Here is a 21,951-nt window from a genome sequence, read left to right as displayed (position 1 = left end):
TTTTTTTTATTTAATTACATGACAGGGTGTCCTGCTGAGAGTTACCTGGGAGGAGTGTGTAGGGAGTTGTGGAATGGCGGAGAGAAGTCACCAGGGAAATTTACTAGGTTTACTAGGCAATTTTAGCCCTGCAGAAGTTGGAAGTCATTGTATTTTAGTTCTTTCTAACGTTACAGTTGTGTTTTTCAGCCTGAAAAACACAAGGGCAGAAGTGGTAGACATCTGGTTTGCCCCAAGGTCAGATGTTGTTGGGTGAGTGAAATGGACAGATAAGGAAGTCGGAAACTTGAGGGATTGTCAAGGAAGTGGTAAGATGGTAAGCCGTGGGCTCTAGGTGGGAGAGAGGAGGGAGGGAAGGATGGAAGGTAACAGGGACAATGGATTCATTGTTTCTAAAAACAAGGGTGTATTGAGGGCCTGCAAGGTGGTATAGTTCTACTTTTAGGTGCTCAGTCTGTAGTGGAGAACAAAACAGCCAACGATTGCAGCTGCCATGGAACACTTATTACTGGAGGGGGACATGGGTGATAAGACAATCACAGACTGTGGTAAGCGCTATGAAAAAAAAAGGCTGATGTGATAGAGGGTAACCGGGAGGGGCTGCAGAGGGACATGTTGCAGAGGAAGAACTCATGCAGAGACCCTGAGACTGGAAAGAATTTGACAAGAATGACAAGGAGTCTGGAGTGAGTGAAGGGAAGGTTGGAATGAGATGAACTTGAAAAGGCAGGCAGGAGCTTTGTCACTACTTTCCTGCAAGGCTTTGCAGGAAACAGTAAGAAGTTCTGATTTATTGTTAAATCAGTGGGAATCCATTAACTTATTATGTAAAACAGGAGGGATATCATCTCACTGATGTTTTTAGAAGATTACTGGGACATTGTTGAGGATGGAGGGTGAGGATGAGAACAGCAAGTCCAGGTAATCAGTTACAGTAACAATCCAGGCAAGACCTGATGAGGGGTTTAGAATTAGAGGTGGTCATGGAGAAATGGATGATTCTGAGATATATTTGGGCATAGAATCCACAGGGTTTTCCTAATACAAATTTTATTGACTCTACATGTATCTTTAAAATACATTTAGAATCCTACCACTTACAGAGTTCACAGCCATCCCTTTGGTCTAAACCATCATTATCCCACACTTGGATTATAATAACCTTCTAACTGGCTTCCTGATTTCACTCTTGTCCCCTTGCGTCTGCTTTCCACAGAGCAACTAGAATGAGCCATTTAGTTAGAGCCATAAGTTAGATCATGTCATTCTTTGGCTTCGAACCTTCCATTAGTCCCATATCTCAGAAATTAAACTCTAAAAGTAGCCTACAAGGCCCTCCACAATTTAGCCCTCATTTCTGCTCCAGGTTCACTGTGCTCCAGCCACACGGGCCTTCTCGCTATTTGTTGAACACGCCTGACTGATTCTCTGTAACCTCAGGATCTTCACACTTGCTGGAATCTTCCCCAGGAATGCTCCTTTTCCAGACACTCTTATGGCTAGCTCCCTTGCCTGCTTCATTTTCTTATTAAATATCACTTTCGCACTCCCACCTTTCCTGTCCTGCCTTCACTGACCGCTGTGTTTAAAATTGCTTCTTCCTGCCATGCCACCATTCTCTAACCTCCTTCCCTGCCTTATTTACTGTTCTTAGAACTTATCACCACCTGACAGCCTCTCTATATATTTGCTTATTTTCTGTCTCCACTAGAATGTCACTTTCAGGAAAGTAAGAATTAAAAACAAAAAACAAAAAACTTTACTTATTTTTAAATTTTTTAATTAAAAAAATCTTTATTTAAATTCAGTTTAGTTAATATATATTATATTGTTAGTTTCAGGGGTAGAATTGAGTGATCCATCATTTGCATGTAATACCCAGTCCTTGTTATATATCAAGTGCCCTCCTTAATGCCTATCACCCAGTTATTCCATTCCCCCACCCACCTCCCCTCCAGCAATCCTCAGTTTGTTTCCTAGAGTTCAGCATCTCTAATGGTTAGGAAAGCAAGACTTTTGTATTTATTTACGGATGTATCCCAGTAGAACAGTGCCTGTCAGATAATAGCTTCTCAATAACTAACTGAAAAATGAATTGCTGGATAGATTGGGTATGGAAAGAAAGAATTGTATACTCAGTACAGTACGGTATGAGTCCGTGGATTTTTAGCCTGAGCAGCTTGGTGATGGTTAGAAAAGGAGAGGACTAGGAGAGAAACAGATTTTAGGGCTTCTGTTTCTTCATGTTAAGCTTGACGTTCCTATTTTACCTGTAGGGAAAATACTGGAATACCGTTGAATATGTGTCTAGGACTCAAGGATAAGGAGTTTGATATATATATATATATATATATATATATATATATATATATATGGAGAGAGAGATCTATATATGAACTCAGGCTGTGGTATTGAGTGAGATTGTGTATGTAGAGATGTCGATAGAGAAGAAAGAAGGTTAAGATGTGAGTCTTGGTGGTTTTTAACACTGACAGGAGAGACAGAAGAGAAGCATCCAATAAAAGCACCTGGGAAGGGAGGAGGAAAGCCAGGAGAGTGTGATATCATGGAAGCTAAGAGAAGAAAAACATTTCAGGGTAATAGGAGCAGCCTGAGAAAGATAAGGACAGAAAGTAAGTGAAAAGGATAAGGCACTAGTGGTCTTAGTAAAATTAAAGAGGAAGTTTCATGTGAGCAATGGTGTGAGATAACTGTAGATCAGTACATTATGGTCAGAGTTGCATATTTATATGGAACATATATGTCCAGATGTTGAGTTCTGGAGTTTGGCTATGATGTTGGGTTACCTAATGCAGTGGAGGGATAATCTTTTGCTCTGAGACAGTAAAACAGTTGAGAATCTAGCATAGTAGATGGAGCTTTTACATAGACTCTTTCTTTTTTTTTTCACATGGACTCTTAAAAGTAAGAATATACAGCAACGTCCAGATGGGTAGGTCGGTTAAGCATTTGATTCTTTGATTTCAGCTTAGGTCATGGTCTCACAGCCTTGAGATCGAACTCTGCATTGGACTCTGTGCTCAGTTGGGAATCTGCATGAGATTCTCTCTGTCTCTCGTTCCCTCTGCTCCTCCCCGTTCTCTCTCTCTCTCTCTCTCAAATAAATAAATAAATAAATAAATAAATTTTGGGGGTGGGGAGGAGTAAGAATACGCAGCCAGGTGACCAAATCTTTAGTGTACGAGGGTGTGTTACCCGGCACAAGACATGACAGAAGGACGGTGGCAAGTGCTGGAGCGTTATGGCATGAGCTGCGGAAAATCAGGAACTGCTACCCAAGGGCAGGGCCGAGAGTAATGGTCCAGATGTGCTTTGGAGAACTGGGAGAAGCCAGCCTTACATCCTTCTGGATAGGCACGAGTTTGGTGGGGGAAATTAACAGCTTCAAGAGAAGCAGTGAACTCAGGTTTGTGTTGCATAAATGGTTCATGGACATGTCCGGGAATTTGTATGTCATGGACACTCAGGTTCCAGCAGGATAGACTAGAAAGACTTGGGGAGGAAAGGAAACACCAGAAGGCAGTGTGATGACAGATCAGTGTGGGGATTAATGTCAAAGGTTGAGGTATTGACCTTCTGCCCGTTGCTATGAAAGAATTTCTCATAATACTTAACTTTCAGCATGACCGTGCTGTGAGATGCCTGCCAGAGCAAGTATTTGTTAACTGTGCCCCAGATAACCAAATGAGTTAATCTCTTGAATAGGGTTATTTACCATTACCCATGTGAATGTGGAAGGGTGTGTGCCAAACACAGTTATTGTGGTTTTGGCATAAAAAGTCCTTTCTGACAGTAATTGTTGGCCGGTATGTTCAGTTGCTCATTGAGGCCACTCCTGGAACAGGAGAGCAATGCCATGTCATCACAGAGGGAAGGATGCTTATCGTCCTGTTTTCTGTTCCTGGGCCTGCTTCCAAGCCATTTGAAATATGCATTAAATCGTTCGATTGTTCATGATCTCCAGGCCAGGGTACAGCCCTATTTGAATCTGTTTAAGATGATGAAGAAAATGTTTCACTCAAACTGTCGCCTGTCAGTTTTGAAGAGGGTACAAATCATTCTTTCCCCCAAAACAGGATGAGGCTGATTTCTTCCCTGCCCTATCTCCAGTTTTGCCCTTGTGGAAATTTTACACACACACGATAACATAGATAATATAATGGCGCTGTCAGACCCTTGCTTTTGGAAAGGAAGATTCTAAGGTGTCTTGAAGTAAGGTAAAGAATTGCCACTGACAAGTGTAGAGGTTGAAGAAGAGAGTCTTCTTGAAGACGATTTCTAAATTCTGACCAGGCTTATGCTTGCTTTATCCTTATCTGATTAAGGATCAAATAGAAGAGGGCGTTTTATACTGAAAATATTTTTGTTAGGATCTGTATAAACGCAAAGCCTGTCTTGTTCACTAGAAAATCGAAGGAAGATTTCTCTTCTGGAAATGAATGGAGTGTAATTTTGATGAGAAAAGTAGATACGTATTTAGGTAACCTTCCAGCCCAGTGAGTCATTACAGAGCTGCCGTCCGGTGATTTGCATCGTGCCTGTAACTGTTACTTCTCTCCTCAGTTACCGGTGATGCGCGTATTTGCATCATGTGCTCAGTTCCACAAAGAACTAGTGACCTGGTGATGTCACTGTCCATACAGGTCAGGTATTGATAGTGCCACTTTTCAATAGATGCAGCTTAATATTTCCCTTTAGATTAGCTCTGAAAATGACATTTTCTTATTAATCTTGGTCTAAGCCTCTCACGAGTGCATTTTATAGTGGTCTGTGTAAATAGAACTCTCAGGGGCCTCTCAGAACTCTGGTAAACAATTCCTCCTTTCCTTTCATAGCCCTTAGGATCAGTAAAAATCACTGACAAAATCATAGCCATGCAATACAGAGTGTCTTTTCTATTTTCTACTTATGCCTTTATTTGAAACTGTAATTAAATAATGTCAAACTTACAAATATAACAAAATAGTATCTGCTGTTTGAATATAATACGGGCCAAATTCTATAAACTTTAATTAAGTCAAGCTTGCATTGACCTCAGTAGGAATCTGGTTGGGGATCTCTTTTAATTACCTCTGCCTTAAAATATGTAAGAATTTTCAAGTTGCTTTTCTCACTCCTAGAACAATGCATGGATAGCTAAACTAATAAAATGTTTAAATAGACACAAATCAAACTTGAAAGCTTTAAACTGTTGTTTTCATCCTGTAAGTCAGATGAGAAAAAGCATACAGAGTGTAGTTCTAAATTATGTCCATAGAGTATTTCAAATCCAGTGAATTAACTCTCCCCCCCCCCTTTTTTTTTCTATTTGAGCTCATAAATGTTAACCTCAGAAGTGCCTCAGATTCTTCCACTGAAATAAACTTGAACTGACAATAGCCAGATGATGTAAAATTGAAACTGAAATTCTATCCTTGGCCCATCCCATGTTCTTCCCCTTAGGTATTAGAAGAATCATAGGAGAGTTAGTGTTTTCATTGTACATGAACTGTAATATTTGGGCAAAGCAGGGCATATAAATTTCTGACTGCCAGGAGAAAGCAATTACCAGCATGGAGAAGATAGCTGGCAATAAATAAACAGAACTGTGCTAGATAGTGAGTGAGTTTAAAGATTTATTTAGAATGACTTAGCTTATAGAAAACAGGCCTTTATATTTATCATATGCCTTCCTTCAAGTTTATCAATAGAAAGGCTAATTATACCACCAAGCCATTTTTTGTACAGTATTTTAAAATAAAGAAATTGGGATATACTATATTGCCCAAGTAAGCCACAAACAAAACTAGTCACTTGTAGCAAAACAAACAGTGCTTTGAAAATGGGGTATACCTGGGTAAACATTATGTCGGGATAACAGCTCCCATTTGTCAAGCTCCCATATTGTGTCCTAGTGCCCTGAAAGCTAGGTGTTTTTCTGGTCTTGCAGATGAGAAAAATCAGCTCACTTGGTGCTAAGAAACTCCACGGTCCCTGGATGGGAACCCCAACCTCTCTCATTCCAAAGGCAGTGATGGTCTTGACTTCTGGAATGTGCCACCTCTCCCATGATGGACCCTTTCCAGCAACCCCACTGCTGTATCCAACACTTTCTCTTTTATTTTGAAAACAATGTTTTCATCCTGTAAGTCAGCTGTGCATTTTATAGTGGTCTGTGTAAATGGAATTCTCGGGGGTCTCTCAGAACTCTGGTTCTGTGGTTCTAGAGAAGAAGCAAGAGTGAATTTTATAGCGGAAGAGTTTTCTTTGAAAGTAGTCTCATCTAAGTCGACACCCCTCCCAATCCCCACGCTAAGTGTTAGAGAGGAAAGTAACTTACCTTACAATCAGTTTAACTCTGAAGCATCCCTCAAGATGAGATGCTGTTCTTCACACCACATCTGTCGGTGGACCTACTTTGGAATTCAGGTGGAGGAGAATTAAGAAGGGGGACTCTAAACTATGCTTCATCTGAGATTGGATTATTATCTTGATATCATTATAGGATTCAAGTACCGTGTATTAAAATCATCACATTATTTTTTGAGAAAATTTTCTAAATGTTGTTTGGTCAGACGTTGACTTTCTCTTAGATGCTATCAATACTTTAAGGAACTGCAGAGTCGGGGTACCTGGGTGGCTCACTGGGTTGAGCCTCTGCCTTCGTCTCAGGTCATGATCTCAGGGTCCTGGGATTGAACCCCGCATCAGCCTCTCTGCTCGGCAGGGAGCCTGCTTCCCCCTCTCTCTCTGCCTGCCTCTCTGCCTACTTGTGATCTCTCTCTGTGTCAAATAAATAAATAAAATGTCTTAAAAAAAAAAAAAAAAGGAACTGCGGCGTCAACCCCCAAGAGGAAGAAGTGATCATGGTTCAAAAGGCAATTAGAAAATAGAAAACAAGGTCTAAATGATGAAAATTGAACTATTCATGACATGATAGGAATTATATGACATGACATGAGGAATTAAAAATGAAAAGGACAGCTAATGAACTTCCTATGTTTAAGGAAGCAACTTTAAAATATATACACGCACACATGCACATGCACACACACACACGTATCACATACACACACACACATAAAAAGAATAATAAAAAGAGCATCACTGCCCAGAATTAATTGAAGTCATAATAACAGTAGTTAATTAAAAATTTTGTCATCTTTATTCACCTTCTTTTCTGAAAAGCCCCCATGTGACCACCACTCAGCAATTTGCCTCCCCTGAGGCACCAGCAACTTTGTTTCTTCAGTTTGTTCTCCATACATTTCCATATTGTACACCCATAAATGATATGGAGGATTATGTACATTTAAATATTAAATTATATACATTTTCTACAGAGTAATTTCTTCACTTAAAATTATTTCATATTTTTCTACATTGAGATATATTAGGCTTAATTCATTCCTTTCGCCTGTTGAACAGCATTTCGTCATACGCATATACCCGCTCGAACCATCCATTCCACTGTTTAGGACAGTACTCCCCATCCTGTGGGACTCTCAGGGTGTGCAACTGCTCAGAAACTTACATGTGCAGTTTTTAAGGAACAGATTTGAAAGCTGAAGTATTGGGTTATAGAGTTGGCCTTTTTTATTTTTGATTTTATAACAGTCTGCCAAATCAGCTGTGTGTAAGAGAGGTTTCCAAGTGTAATTTTCCAAATGTAATATCTACGTGAAACTCTCCTTATGAAAAACTTTTATTTTTTTAAATGTATTCCTGTTTACCATGAGTTCACAGACTGGAGCCTGAAGGCTAGATCTGGGCTCCTGCCTGCTTCTGTAAGTAACTGCTTGCTGCTGCCCTCATGCTCCAGTGTCAGTGTTGAGCAGTTGCAAGAGAGACATACGGCTCACAAAGCCCAAGACGTTAACTCTTTGGCTTATTGCAGAAATAATTTGCTCGCCCCTGTCAAAATAGCATTACCTATCAATCCGTTTAATTTTTTGTTTTCTTTTTAAGTGATCTAACATTTAGCCACAGAAACTGATAAATGAGATGATTTTAGAGTGTGATAGAAACAGTGGGGAACGGGGCTGTGAGTGCAATGCTGACATTGAATAGAGTGGTAGAGAAAGTCTGAGGGAATGCCGCATGAGCTGGGACCCAGGAGATGAGGGGCTCATGGCTCAGAGAGGTTAAGTAGTTTGTGCAACTTCACATGGGACGGGGCGGGGGTGGGAGGGAGCTCATCTGTAAACTGAGGAGGGTGTTTGGATGATCTCCATGGGCTCTTCTGGCTCTCACTTTCTTTGCTCCTGTGACTTTAGGAGGTGGCATTTGATCTGGGCTTTGGAGGGTGGGGTGATTTTGACAGGCTGCCTTGTAAATGACAGGAAAAAGGTATTCCAGGTGGTGAGAACAGTTTGAACAAAAACACAGTGGCTAGTGACTGTAGAAAGAATTCTGAGTATGGTGTACCACAGTCTGATTTGACAAGGCTAGAGTTTAATCCTGTAGAAGACAGGAGAGTCAAGATGCGTCTGGCACTGAGCTGAGGGAGGGTCTGAAAATCATACTTATGAGCTAGGGACTAATTCCTTGGAATTATAGGATTGAAAAATTTTGGGTCTTTTTTTTTTAGCATCTCTGTCCATTGACTGGCCTTTGTCTATCTAAACAGTTCCAGTGATGAAGACTTCTCTGAAGACTTCTCTAAGTCATCTATTCCATTTTCAGACAGCTCTAAGTATAAAATAATTTTTCATTACATTATATCATAACACAAGTTCTAATTCTAGCTTTTCCAAGGTGTAGATAAAATCATTGGAAGATTTCTGTGGCACCTGGGTGGCTCCGTGGGTTAAAACCTCTGCCTTTGGCTCAGGTCGTGATCCCAGCATTCTGGGATCGAGCCCCACATCGTGCTCTCTGCTCAGCCAGAAGCCTGCTTCCTCTAATCTCTCTCTCTGCTTGCCTCTCTGCCTACTTGTGATCTCTGTCAAATAAATAAATAAAAATCTTAAAAGAAAAATCATTGGAAGATTTCAAATGGTAGAGGAACATGTCAGGGATGTGTAACCCAAGGACTTAATGTAGGCCTTCTGCAGCATGCATATAATATGTACCCCAAAGGTAGAGATAACTTTTGAAAGCCTTTAGAAAGCATTTCTTTCATGAAATGTGTTTTGAGCATTTATGTTGGATCAGTCAGTGACCAAGAATCTGGTGATAAGCCAGAATTCCTATTCTCACACTCTTCCTAGGCTCATGGGGAAGATGGACCAGTAGACCATTGTAATAAGGACTTTGGGATTTGGGGGCGGGAGTACTTAACCTGGCAGGTAAGAGGCAAGAAATCAAAGGGCAGGTAAGTGTTCCTGGAAGTTGATGAGCTGTCTAGATTGATCAAGGAGGCAGAAAGAAGAGCACTCCAGGGATGGGGAGCATGGAGAGAGAAATGTGAATGGATGTGACACATTTAAGGAACAACAAAAAAAGTGTTTTATGGTGGCCCACAGTGTGTGGGTAGGGAAGTAGCTAAGAATGAGGCTGGCATAGTGGACTGAGACTGTCACGAGGGTCTGTGTTTGCCGTGCTAAGGATTTTGTATTCTGAATTTGATGAGAAGCCAATATTTTTTTTCCTAGATATGTGTGTGTGTGTGTGTGTGTGTGTGTGTGTGTGTGTGTTTATGTATATGTGTATATGTTTATGTGTGTGGGGGGGTGGGTTTTTTTGAGAGAGAGAGAAAGTACTAGCAAGCATGAGTGGAGGAAGGGGCTGAGGGAAAGAGTCTTCAGCAGACTCCACACCCATCGTGGAGCTTGACGTGGGGCCCAGTCTCAGGACCTTGAGATCATGACCTGAGCTGAAAACAAGAGTTGCATGCCTAACTGACTGAACTACCCAGGCACCCCACCAATATATATTTTAATAGAAGTATAAATGACATATAATATCATATTAATCTCAGGTGTATATTATAGTGATTCAGTAATTTTATACTGAATGAAATGATTCTCATGCTAAGTCGTTACCCTCTGTCATCGTATGAAGTTATTACAATATTATTGACTGTAGTGCCTATGCTGTACATTACATCCCCATGACTTACTTATTTTATAACTGGAAGTTTGTACCTCTTAATACCCTCACCTTTTTCTCCCACCCCCCAACCCTTCCCCACTCTGAAAGCCAACAGTTTGTTTCCTACAAGTCTATTTCTGTTTTGTTTTGCTTATTCATTTTGTTTTTTAGATTCCACATATAAATGAGATGAAAGGGTATTTGTCTTTCTCTGACTTATTTATTTCACTTAACATAATATTCTCTTAAGTCCATCTATTATGTTAGAAGTAGAGTTGCTGGATCATATAGTAGTCCTATTTTTAGTTTTTTTCCACACCATTTTCTGTAGTGGCCACACCAATATGCATGCCCACCAACAGTACATAAGGGTTCCCTTTTTCCCCATCTTCAGCAAAACATGTTGTTTCTTTGTCTTTTTGATAATAGCCAGTCTGACAGGTGGGAAGTGATATCTCATGGTGGTTTTGATTTACATTTCCCTTATGACGAGTGGTGCTGAGCATCTTTTCATGTGCCTGCTGGCCGTCTGTGTATCTTCTTTGGAAAATTTCTACTCACATTCTCTGCACATTTTTAAAGTGGGTTACTTATTTTTTCTATATTAAAAGTCAGTATTTTTTTGCATTTCCTTATCTACTTTATTATTTTTAAAATTTTAATTCCAGTTTGGTTCACATATGAAGTTATATTAGTTTCAGGTGTACAATATAGTGATTTAGTAATTCCGTACATCAGTCAGTGCTCATGATGTTGAGTGTACTCTTGATCCCCTTCACCTATTTCCCCCCCCATCACCCGCCTCCCCTCTGGTAATCATCAGTTTGTCCTCTGTAGCTAAGAGTCTATTTTTGGTTTGTCTCTTTTTCTCTTGGTTCATTTGTTTTGTTTTTTAAATTCCACATATGAGTGAAATCATATGGTGTGATATGAAATCATATGATATGAAACCATATGATATGGTATGATTGACTTATTTGACTTAGTATTATGCTTTCTGGATCCATCCATGTTGTTAAAAATGGCAAGATTTCATTTTTTTTTTTTTTTACAGAGAAGTCAATATTCTTAAAAATAGTTTTTCCTCCCCAATTTATAGAATGTTCATATATATTCCTTTCAAAAATTTCAGAACATACGGAAAATATGAAGAAATAGAAATCATCTTTAAGCTCACTAACCATAAATAGCCAATGTTAAAACAGTTTGCCATAGTTCTAACCAAGTATGATACTATGCATAGATACAGAGTAAAAGTTATGATCTTATTACAAAATAGAGTTTGTATCCTGTTTTTTCTTTTGTAATGTTGTGTGCCAGCATTTCCTAGGCTTTCTTGTTAAAAATTATTTGAGAATTTAACTATTAATGATGACATATAGTAACCCAAAAGATGACTGTGTCTTTTTACTTGAATGCCTCATAATGGTTTAAATTTTAAGTTGCTTGCATTTTTCACTATCTTTTTTTTTTTAATTTTATTTATTTATTTGACAGACAGAGATCACAAGTAGGCAGAGAGGCAGGCAGAGAGTGAGGAAGGGAAGCAGACTCCCTGCTGAGCAGAAAGCCTGATGTGGGGCTCGATCCCAGAACCCTGGGATCATGACCTGAGCCGAAGACAGAGGCTTTAACCCACTGAGCCACCCAGGTGCCCCTGCACTATCTTTTTAAAAGACTTATTTATTCATTTGAGAGTGTGCGCAAGCAGTGGGGGAGGGGCAGAAAGAGAGGGAGTGAGAATTTTAAGTGGACTGCAGGCTGAGGGGGAAGCTTGAAACTGAGCTTGATTATATGACCCCAAGATCACAATCTGAGCTGAAATCAAGACTTGGCTGCTTTAACTAACTGAGCTACCCAGGCACCCTGCATTTTTCACTATTATAAATAATGTTGTGATAAACAGCCTTGTTTGTAAATTTGTTTTCACATCTGCCTATTTCCTTGGGGCCATGTCAGTGGTGCCTCTTAAGCAGGAGTGTGATGGACTCAGGTATGTATATCTGAAAAGCTCTTCTTTTTTTTTTTTTTTAAGATTTTATTTATTTATTTGACAGAGAGAGATCACAAGTAGACAGAGAGGCAGGCAGAGAGAGAGAGAGGGAAGCAGGCTCCCTGATGAGCAGAGAGCCCGATGCGAGCCTCGATCCCAGGACCCTGAGATCATGACCTGAGCCGAAGGCAGCGGCTTAACCCACTGAGCCACCCAGGCGCCCTGAAAAGCTCTTCTGACAGTGGTGTGAAGGGTAGATTGGAAAGAGGCAAGCAGAGCAAAGATGATCTTTGAGCAATTTAGGCCAAATATAATGGTATAAACTAAGTTACTGGCAGCAAGTTCAGAGAAAAGAAGACATGGTAAGATTCTAAGGTGTTTGCTTGTTTGTTGTTTGTTTGTATAACAGAGCTCCCTGGGAACTTGCTGAAAGCTATTAGCATTTTATACCTATTAGTTCAGGAGTTTAGGGACCTTTACGGTGGCTTTAGTTAGTAGGGCAACGAGGGTAACAGGGATCAATGGCTCTCTTCCCCAAGAGCAATCGTTACAAAAGTGGTGAGACTGAGACCCTGGACACAAGAGCAGTCCTGGATATCAGGGTACTTTTGAGAAGAGTACTGGACATAACCAGGGAGGCTACTTACTCCTAAGTAGGAGACAGGGAATCTAGAGAAGGAGTGAGGAAGTAAGTATAGAGAAATCCAGAAGAGAATGGTGTTGAGGAAGCCAAAAGAGGCATGAGTTTCAAGGAAGATGTCATCAAACTGTCAAATGTGGCAGAGGTCAGCAAGGAAAGGACTGGAGGGTATGCATAGGAGCAATTTAAGTCACCTGTCAATGTGGGTTGAGCAGATTCTGAGGAGCTGTGCTGTGGAAACCAGATTGCAGCTATGCGGTGAGAAAAGAAGGGAGCCAAGGGAGGCGAGTGTGCATGGCTTGTTTCAAAGAGAGCTTGTTGTGAGGGGCTGGGGAGGGCAAGGTGATATAGCTGCAGTGAGATGGGGCAGCAGGAGTTCGCTTTTCCTTGTTTATATTGAAACAAGGAAAGCTAGATTTCTAAATTATCATATGACTTTGATTAGTTCTCTGACATTTGCTATTTGCCATGTTTAAAATCTTTTGATTTTTTGGATTCTGTATTCTCTCTCCAAGCTTCCAATGAAAGCACTCCTGCCCACACTGCTCGCATCCTGCTTCAAGGTCTGCTGCAACAGGCCGAGACTCCCGTGTGTGCTCACATAGCCTCAGTGGGTCTTAGTTGGACTCCCCTTTCAGTTATTAAGCTTCAGCATGCTACTATTTGGAATTACAGTTTCAAAATTTCAGAATATGACTGATATCCTTGAAGTTTGACCTTAACCTGAAGAATTGGTTAAAAATGATAAATGTTTTAAGGCTGCAGTTTAGAGAATGTCTTTATTGTGTTGCCAAATGCTGAATGACAGGGAGCTTTAATTCTAACAAGCTCTAATTAGAAAGCGGGGGGGAATCAAAGGGTGATGTCAAACAGAATCAAACTGAACCAGAACAAGAAATACTTTTATTGGTTACAGAACATCAACAATATGTGGTATAATCTTATTCACTTCCTTTACTAGCAATGAAAATACTGTGGGCTGTCCTAGGGGGTTCAGTCTTATTGAACACATAATCATTTTGGTAGGTGTTTTTCGCTGGTAATATGTTGCTCTTTGGAGCTGCAGAAAATTATTTATTTTGACATATGCTAAATGATTGTTGGCTTTAAAAAACAAGACAATGTGGCAAATGTTTCCAGTGTAAGAAGAAGTGGATAGTCAAGGCATTGACTTGGTTTCTTACTTAACAGTGAGTTAGCCTATTTGTGAGTAGTATTTTTCTCAGCACAATTGCTTTAAATATGGTGACATCCAAAAAGAGTTACCACTTTTTAAGAGGGCGTTGTGTTACAATAGGAAACAGTTATCCATATAAAAGCACTTTTTAAGAGGACTTTGTGTTACAATAGGAAACAGTTATCCATATAAAAGATTAAATAAAGGACATATACATGTACATATACATCAGTGCATATATGCACATGCATATATACCATATATCTATATGATTTTGCTGTATAAAGAACCTGGTTATCTTTCTGTAAGATAGATTTTACTTTGAAATTCTTGGTCCTTTCTTCTTCGCTTTCCAGGGAAGTTCAGTATCATGTCTTTTTTTTTTTTTTTAAGATACTTATTTTATATTAGAGAGAGAGAGAGAGCGAGCGAGCACACACATACATGAGCGGCGGGAGAGTCAGGGGGCGAAGCAGCCTTCCCACTGGGGAGCTTGATTCAGGGCTGGATCCCAGAATCCTGGGATCATGACCTGAGCTGAAAGTAGACGATCAACAGTCTGAGCCACACAGGTGCCCCATATTTTATCTTTTAACTCCATTTGGGCCCCTCCTGCTCCCCTTCTTGTCTAGAACCTGTAGACTGTTCCTTTAATCATTCTTTCCTCATTCTAGCCAACTCTCCTTGCTTCTTGACTCCCTTCTGAATCTAATTCAGTCTGCCCAGGTTCAGCCTCATCATCTGACATGTTTGCTGCTGTCCCTGGGCTGGTGAGCACTGCTAACTAAAACTTGACAGGCATGCCAGCTGTAGCCTCTGTGAAGTCATGGCTCCAAATTTGCTAAGTCCTCACAATGGCCTTTGCAATCCTAGATTGTTTCCCAAGCAGTTCTCCTTTTTATGTCTATTCTGTGTTTTCACCCCATCTTCAAACTTCCTCCTGGTCACCTATTCCCTCAGTTTCAGAAAATGATCTTGATTCCTATCTTTTTGAGGCCATCACTCAGGAACTCTCAAACATCCTTCCTTTCTACTGCTCTGTATCACTACCTGCTCATTTTCTCAACCCTTATCACTTCTGGTTATTTTCTTGCCTTTTCTCTATGACTTTGTCACCAGGTTGCTCAAAAGAATAGTGCCTGCTTGCCTCCATTTCTGGTCTCTGGCTTTCATCAAACTGCTCTTAACCAAGTTAAACTGTCAACGCCTATGAGATAGTGTTCAACTTCTACCTAATTTGCCCCTATCATATTTTAACATTACTGAGTGCTACATCTTAGCATCTTCCTCAGTTTTGTTTTGTTTTTTAAGATCTTATTTATTTATTTATTTGACAGAGAGAGATCACAAGTAGGTAGAGAGGCAGGCAGAGAGAGAGAGAGGGAAGCAGACTCCCCGATGAGCAGAAAGCCCCATGGGGGGGCTCAATCCCAGGACCCTGAGATCATGACCTGAGCCAAAGGCAGCGGCTTAACCCACTGAGCCACCCAGGCGCCCGAGCATTTAATTCTTTACAAAATAATAATTGGTATGAATGCTTATAATTCAGTATTTACCTCTATTGCTAAAATTGTATTATACTTTTTTATCATATAAATCTATTATAATACAGTACTTGTTATACTTTTAGAAAGTAAGAAATATATTAATTATCCTTTATTTCTTCTTTCCTAGTTAATGAAGGAGTTCCCCTTACTGAGCATGTTCAACATCCATGAAAACCTTTTAGAAGCTCTTCTAGAACTACAAGCATATGCTGATGTTCAGGCAGTCTTAGCAAAGTATGATGGTAAGTTCTTGGGTATTTTTATCTACTTGAGTATTTTTCTCTTGATGTATTTCAGCAGATCAGATCAGAAGATCAGTAGATCAGAAAGATCATTTCAAATAGTATAGGACTTTAATAACTACCCACTTACAGAATTTTTACCTACAGTTTTAGGATGGTATTTTATAAAATCATAGGGTTTTGTGGTTGGTCAGTGGGGGCCAGAGATGTCCCATGGCCTATGCCCCATGCCTCTCCTTCCCTCCCAGTGGGTTCCCCTTCTACTCTTCCTGTCAGCAAGAGTTAGGCATGCTCTGCTTTATTGCCTCCATGGTCAGAAGTCATTCAGAAACTCTGCAGGCAGCACTATCCTGTGGGGACCGCCCAGGCTGTTAGAGCTCCTGCTGTGACTCCACAGTGGATGGCTATGACCACTACTAGCTGGTCATGTTGATCCTTGAAGCAATATAGAATAGCTAGTAGCCCTTACTACAGCCCTTGTGACAGACAGTTCAGTAAATATTTAAAGATAAAAGAATGTGCCCTTCATCCCAGGTCTTCTCCTCATTAGCAGAATACCTTTCATTTCTGCACCTGAAGGGCTTTGAAGTCCCTTCGCCATTCAGGTTACTTACCCATGAGTTTATTTCATTTTGCCTCTTCTTAATAAACCAGAAAAATAAACTGCTGCATCTTAGAGATTTCAAAACACTTGTGTGGTATTGCCTTTGTCTGTGAATTGATTATTTGATTAATTGCCAAAGAGTTATCCCCAGAATTCCCTGCCGTGACCTAGCTCCTGGAATCTCTGCAGAATATTATATTATCCTGCCTTATTTCATTTGTTTGCTTCTAAAATGGGAGCGATTACTTTTTATCACATGCTCATTTTTTGCTTTGTAAGTATTCCTTCTTTAGTAAGCATCTTCAGTACATTTAAAGAACTGTTCAGGTCAAAATTTCCAGAAATTCCTCAAACTAATAGAATGAACTATTTTATTTTATTTTAAAGATTTTATTTATTTATTTGACAGAGAAAGATCACAATAGGCAGAGAGGCAGGCTGAGGGGGAGAGAGAGAGAGAGAGAGAGAGAAGGCTCCCTGCTGAGCAAAGAGCCAGATGTGGGGCTCGATCCCAGGACCTTGAGATCTTGACCTGAGCCGAAGGCAGCAGCTTAACCCACTGAGCCACCCAGGTGCCCCTGAACTATTTTATTTTAATGCACAGTTCTTCATAAGGAATCTCTGAAGCAGGTTGGAGTTGTTCTCCAACTATAGTTGGAGAAGCTGAGGCACTGGGAGACTTGGTTTGGTTTTGTTTTATTGTTAATTCTTGCTCAAATTGGTGGAAACTACAAGCCCTCAGCCAGTGATGCCATTACTTGGCCTGTGCGAACATAAGCACCCTGTGTAACAAGATATATGCTACCTAGTATGGAACTGATTTTAGAAAGAGAGAAAAGTATTTGTGGCGTACTTTGTAGTAAACAAAATGAAGACTGTTTGGCCTTCATGTCAGCTCACTTTTGTTCTCTGTTTATTTGTTGGAATCTCATTATTTGGCTGACCTTGGGAATCTAAGCCATAGACTACGTTCTAAGCAAAATGCTCATACACTGAGGGTCTTGTGGTGCAAAAGGAACTGAGTCCCATGCAGCTGGGTCCAGGCACACTTTTTCCGCATGCTACCCTCTAGCTGTCAATGCCGTTGCAAGGTTCTGGTGATCTCATCCCTAGTGCCAACCTAGTACACCAAAGCTGAAGAGAAAAGTTCTAACTGGTAGAGCCTTTGGTATCTCAAATCTCCTAAGGCTCCTTTCACAACAATCTCAGTTCATTACAGAAATCATCAGCTTTGTGTTATAAGACTGACTGTGAAAATAGAGAAATGAACTCATTTGGAGTTTTTTGTCATCTCTGTCTATCCCATTGCATAGCCCCGGCTCCACAACAACCAAATGCTGATTTATTAGATTCTGATAACATATGTTCACATTATTTGTTACAACAGCCTGTCCCACCCTCCACTAAAACTTGGCTCACACTTTACAAAATTCCTTTGTTGCGAATAGACAAACTCACCATACCAGGGCCCTTGTGTTGAGCTTTGTTTATGTTGTGTACCTGGCAACAGAGATGATGTTCTTATTCATTATTCATGGAAAAAGAGCCTCATTAGTGGCAGGACACATACTGTTGCTGAGATGCCGTGGTAGGAGTTTTGAGTTCAGCAGTTGTCAATAGACTGTAGATGACCTAACCCGGACTGAATTCTGGAGGGTGTTTTGGTGAGGACTTGGCTCAGACCTGTGTCATTTACAGTAGAATGTAACAAAGTGGCTGCTGAAGTTACTGTTCTTGTAGAATGATCTGCAACCACATAAGACTATTAAAAAATATGCCTCTTGTTTCTCACCCCATACCATGAAATGGGCTCTTTCAAGTTCAGCCCTGCTGCTTCTCCTGGAGATCCAAAGGATCTTGACTGAGTTGTTGCCTCATTTTTCTGGTCCTGTGCAAGAAAGTGTGGGTGCTTTAGAGGGTTTGGAGTACAGACAGCAATTAGGGGCTCCCTGTTCCTCGCCCTACTTCAGATGTCATCAGTGTAGTGCACGAGATGTTGGAGACAGCACTTTGAATCCCAGCCTCCCCATCCCTCTTCATAAAGCCACACCCAGAACAGCACGATTATATTTTATCTTTGCAAATTGGAATGCTCTGGTTGGGCAGCTATTTCTTGGAGGGTTTATGGGCACAGCGGTCCTTCTTTATTACTTTTGCTAGGTGGCCGAATTTTTTTAAAATAGTATGTTGGAAAGTGACACAATGGGATTTGTGCTGCTTTCTGACCTGTGCAAAAAGGATTTAGAAATATGACAAGGCACAGGGGTGAAACCAACATGTTCAAAGGAAGGAAGAAGGTAACATGTATCCCTTTGCCTCATTCTTTTTGTTCTATACCTTTTTAAAAAAATTTTTTTTAGCTTTGAGTTTTAAAAGTGGTGTTCACAAACTCTTTTTACAGTGAAGCACCTGGATCCCTAGTAGGATTACCAGTGAATTGGTCAGACCTCCTTATAATTTGTAGTCTAATTTTGATTTTGCCCTTGAGATAACTTCTTATGTTATATTACTCCAGCCATTAGTTTGAAGTGCTGTCTTGCTATCCTCAGGACTTTTCATATTCCTTTTTTAATTTGCTAGCCCACATTATGGGTGGGCAGTTTTTATCTGGGTGGTTGGTCCTGCTTTTGGAGACCTTCACATAAGGACTAAAATACAGCAGCAACAGCTAGCATTTATTGAGTTCTTATATTGTGTCACGATCAGACATGATTCTGAGCTCTACACCGATGAACTCACTTATTCTTACCACAGGCATATGAGGCAGATACTATTATTAGCCCCATTTAATAGCTGTGGTAACTGGTACAGAGATAAGCCCAAGATGTTAAAGTAAAGCCATGGAGGTGTTATACTGTGTGAGAAAAGAGAGAAACTGAGGTCTGTCTTTGTTCAATAAGATGTGAATTCCATGAGGAAAGGAAAGCCAGAATCAAAACTGAGGTGGTCTAACTCCTGGCCAGTGGTCTTAAGCCATTATGCTTCTGTTTTTGGCAGTATTTTTTTTTTTTTTTACTGTTTTTATTAACAACATTCTTCTGGTTGTTGTTATTATTAGCTACAGTTTATTGAGAACCTACCATGTGCCAAGCCTGTTATATGCATTACCTGTAACCCTCGGTAACGTTGCAAGGAGGTGGTTATTCCATTTTAGCAGATGTAGAAACTGAGGCTTGTGAGTTTAAGTAACTTTCAAGACCACATTCCATGAAAACTGCAGAACTGGGATTCAAATCCAGGTCTCCCTGGCTCTAAAAGCCCATGTGTTTTCCATCAGTGTAAACCTTGCTAAATGACTCGCTCTGCCTCTCTCACTCCTTTTGGAAAAGCATGAGTTGGGTGGGCTGGAGTTGTGATGCAGAATTTCAGTGATGCCAGATTGCCTTTTAAGTTTCCTTTTTAATCATTCCTTAAGAACCTGGTATGTCTCTATTTGCTTATCTTTCTGAAACTCTATTCAAAATATGGCTTTCTATTTTCAATCACCTTGTGCCTGATTTCTTTGTCACAAAGGAGATTTGATGTAATCATGTTGATTTGAGATTTATCATCTTTTTTTTTTTAAGTCATACATAAGCTATAAACACAGAAATGTTTTAAAGATCATTAAGTCATCAGAACCTTCTTTTAGAACCATGGAGAAAGTTGTTACAAGCTTTGGGTTGCCTTTCAAAGGAGCTTATAGGCCACCTAGGTTGAAAACCGAAGTCTCATAGATTAGGGTGGAAATGTGGAAAAGAACTCATGCATTTATTATTCATTATCATTTGTGCATTTCAACTTCAGAAGAATGTTATAGAGCAAGTGAATGCGAGTGTGCTTGCTGTAAGATACCTTTGGGAGCGTCTCGTTTTATCTGTCTCTAGGTTGTGATCTCTGAGGATACCAGAGGCTGAACCCATGGTGGTGAAGACCACTAGCCCGGGTCCTGAGATCAAGTGCCAATTCTGCCTTTTTACCAGCCAAGTGAACTTCAGCACACTACTTAACATTCTAAGCCTCGGTTTCTTTCTCTGAAAGTGGAATCAAGGCTTAGAAAGGCTGAGTAACTTGCTCAAGATCACACAGCTGGGAATTTCTCACGAGGATTAAAGTATTTAATCCATGTTAAATGTGTAGAACAGCGTGCTTACACAATAAGCATTCCGTAACTCTCAGCCATTGTAAAGAACAAAGATCTCTCCTGAGCTTCACCACTGTTCTCAATCCATTTTCTTCAAAAGGAAAACCATATATAAAATGTCAGCTAAAATGAGAGAATAAGAATCCTGTCTCGTGCTCCACCCCCAAAAGGCAGTGTTATGAGCTGTTATTAAAATTGCTTATGGATCTAATAGGACATGTAGATAGATAGGTATTTGATAAGAATGGAAATGCTTAGTTTAATCTACAAATAATTCTTAAACTTATGGAAAGCTGAAAAAAAAAATGCCAGGGATTTTCATCTGTGATCCAAAGACAAATTGTTTCAGTCTTGGGGCAATTTGCACCAATGAAAATGCAAATCCAAGCTCTTTTGGATATTTACTCCATTAGGTCATTTAGTGATTGCCCCTAATTTGGGACAGAAGTTTCCCTGTGAGGGACAAGTTGGTCTTTTATATAGTCAGGAATGTTATATAAATGCAACAACTGTATCAAGACTGTTTTTTTTTTTTTTTTTTTTTTTTATGGTGCCATCAAGCCCATCCTGAATCAGCATTGTCATCTGCCATCTGGTAGTGTATACAGGGTATACTTTCAAGAACAGGACATGTTTCTAACACTGGGGGAAATACTTTCATCTCAGTAGATTGAAAACAGAGGTTCTAAAGAAAGCATTAGGGAATTACTCTATGTGGAGACTATTCAGAGAATAAGCTTTTTGCTGATACTGTTTTGCAGAGTCAGCATGTAGTTTCAAGTAAAAATTTCGTAAACTGTGTTCATTTCCCAAGGCCTTATAAGCTAACACAAGCTACTCAACTGTTCATCACAGTTCCCTTCAAGGGGTCACTGGATACTCTGTCTTTTTGTTAGGCTATTTTTTATTTATGTTTAAGGAATGGGCACGAATAAGAGGGATTTGCGATGCCAGGAAGACCAGTGAGTAAAATCTGTTTTCAGGCCATCAACGTCAGGCTTTGGGCATCACACAGTCCAGACCTCCAAAACAGTGCTTTCTGTCAAGTGTATAGTTGTGAGTTTTGATGCTGCAGGTACAACAGCTTCTGAGATAAGTCTCCTACAAAATTAGGCTCCATTCAAAAAATATTTGAATTGCAGTCAGTCCCTAGGGATGGACTGTAAGCCTAGTCTAATTCCCTTCCCGGAGCTGGTTCTTATGGAAAAGATAAGGATACCAAGGCAAATGTCGAAGAACATCCTTCTATAAAAGATGGGCAAATGAATCACATCACTGCTTCAAAGAAAATGATTGTCAGCACTGATCCCATGAGCTATGGCTTTAGGCTGGTAAGCAGGAGTCACTGAGAAATGATGGTCCTTTATAGCTTTTCACTGGGTGCTCTGCTGACTTAGAAACCAAGAGGTAGGTAGATCTGTCAAGTAAACTAGGCCTATGAAGTTAGCAGTTGACTGACTGTCATATACATGCAGGAGTTTAGTAATAGATGTTATTTCAATAAAGACTGTATGCATGAGAAACTTCTATTGTCTCTGATGATGGAAGGCATCTTATGAATGCATACATTTGTAATTCACATAGTTGGCA

General features: G+C 40.1%; 1 protein-coding gene across 13 annotated transcripts in view; it reads left to right on the top strand.

The window, feature by feature from the left end:
* The window catches only part of ST7 (suppression of tumorigenicity 7), a 237,698-nt gene that overhangs the window by 163,997 nt on the left and 51,750 nt on the right, over positions 1–21,951 (top strand). For all 13 annotated transcript variants that reach the window (XM_082692453.1, XM_082692455.1, XM_082692452.1 and 10 more), the window contains one exon: positions 15,520–15,634. In XM_082692453.1, the coding sequence (XP_082548579.1) occupies positions 15,520–15,634 (115 nt within the window). The remainder of the gene's footprint in view (positions 1–15,519; positions 15,635–21,951) is intronic.

The sequence above is a fragment of the Mustela nivalis genome (assembly GCF_964662115.1).
Source record: "Mustela nivalis genome assembly, chromosome: 12".
Taxonomy (NCBI): domain Eukaryota; kingdom Metazoa; phylum Chordata; class Mammalia; order Carnivora; family Mustelidae; genus Mustela; species Mustela nivalis.
This window is presented reverse-complemented; position numbering and strand designations above follow the sequence as displayed.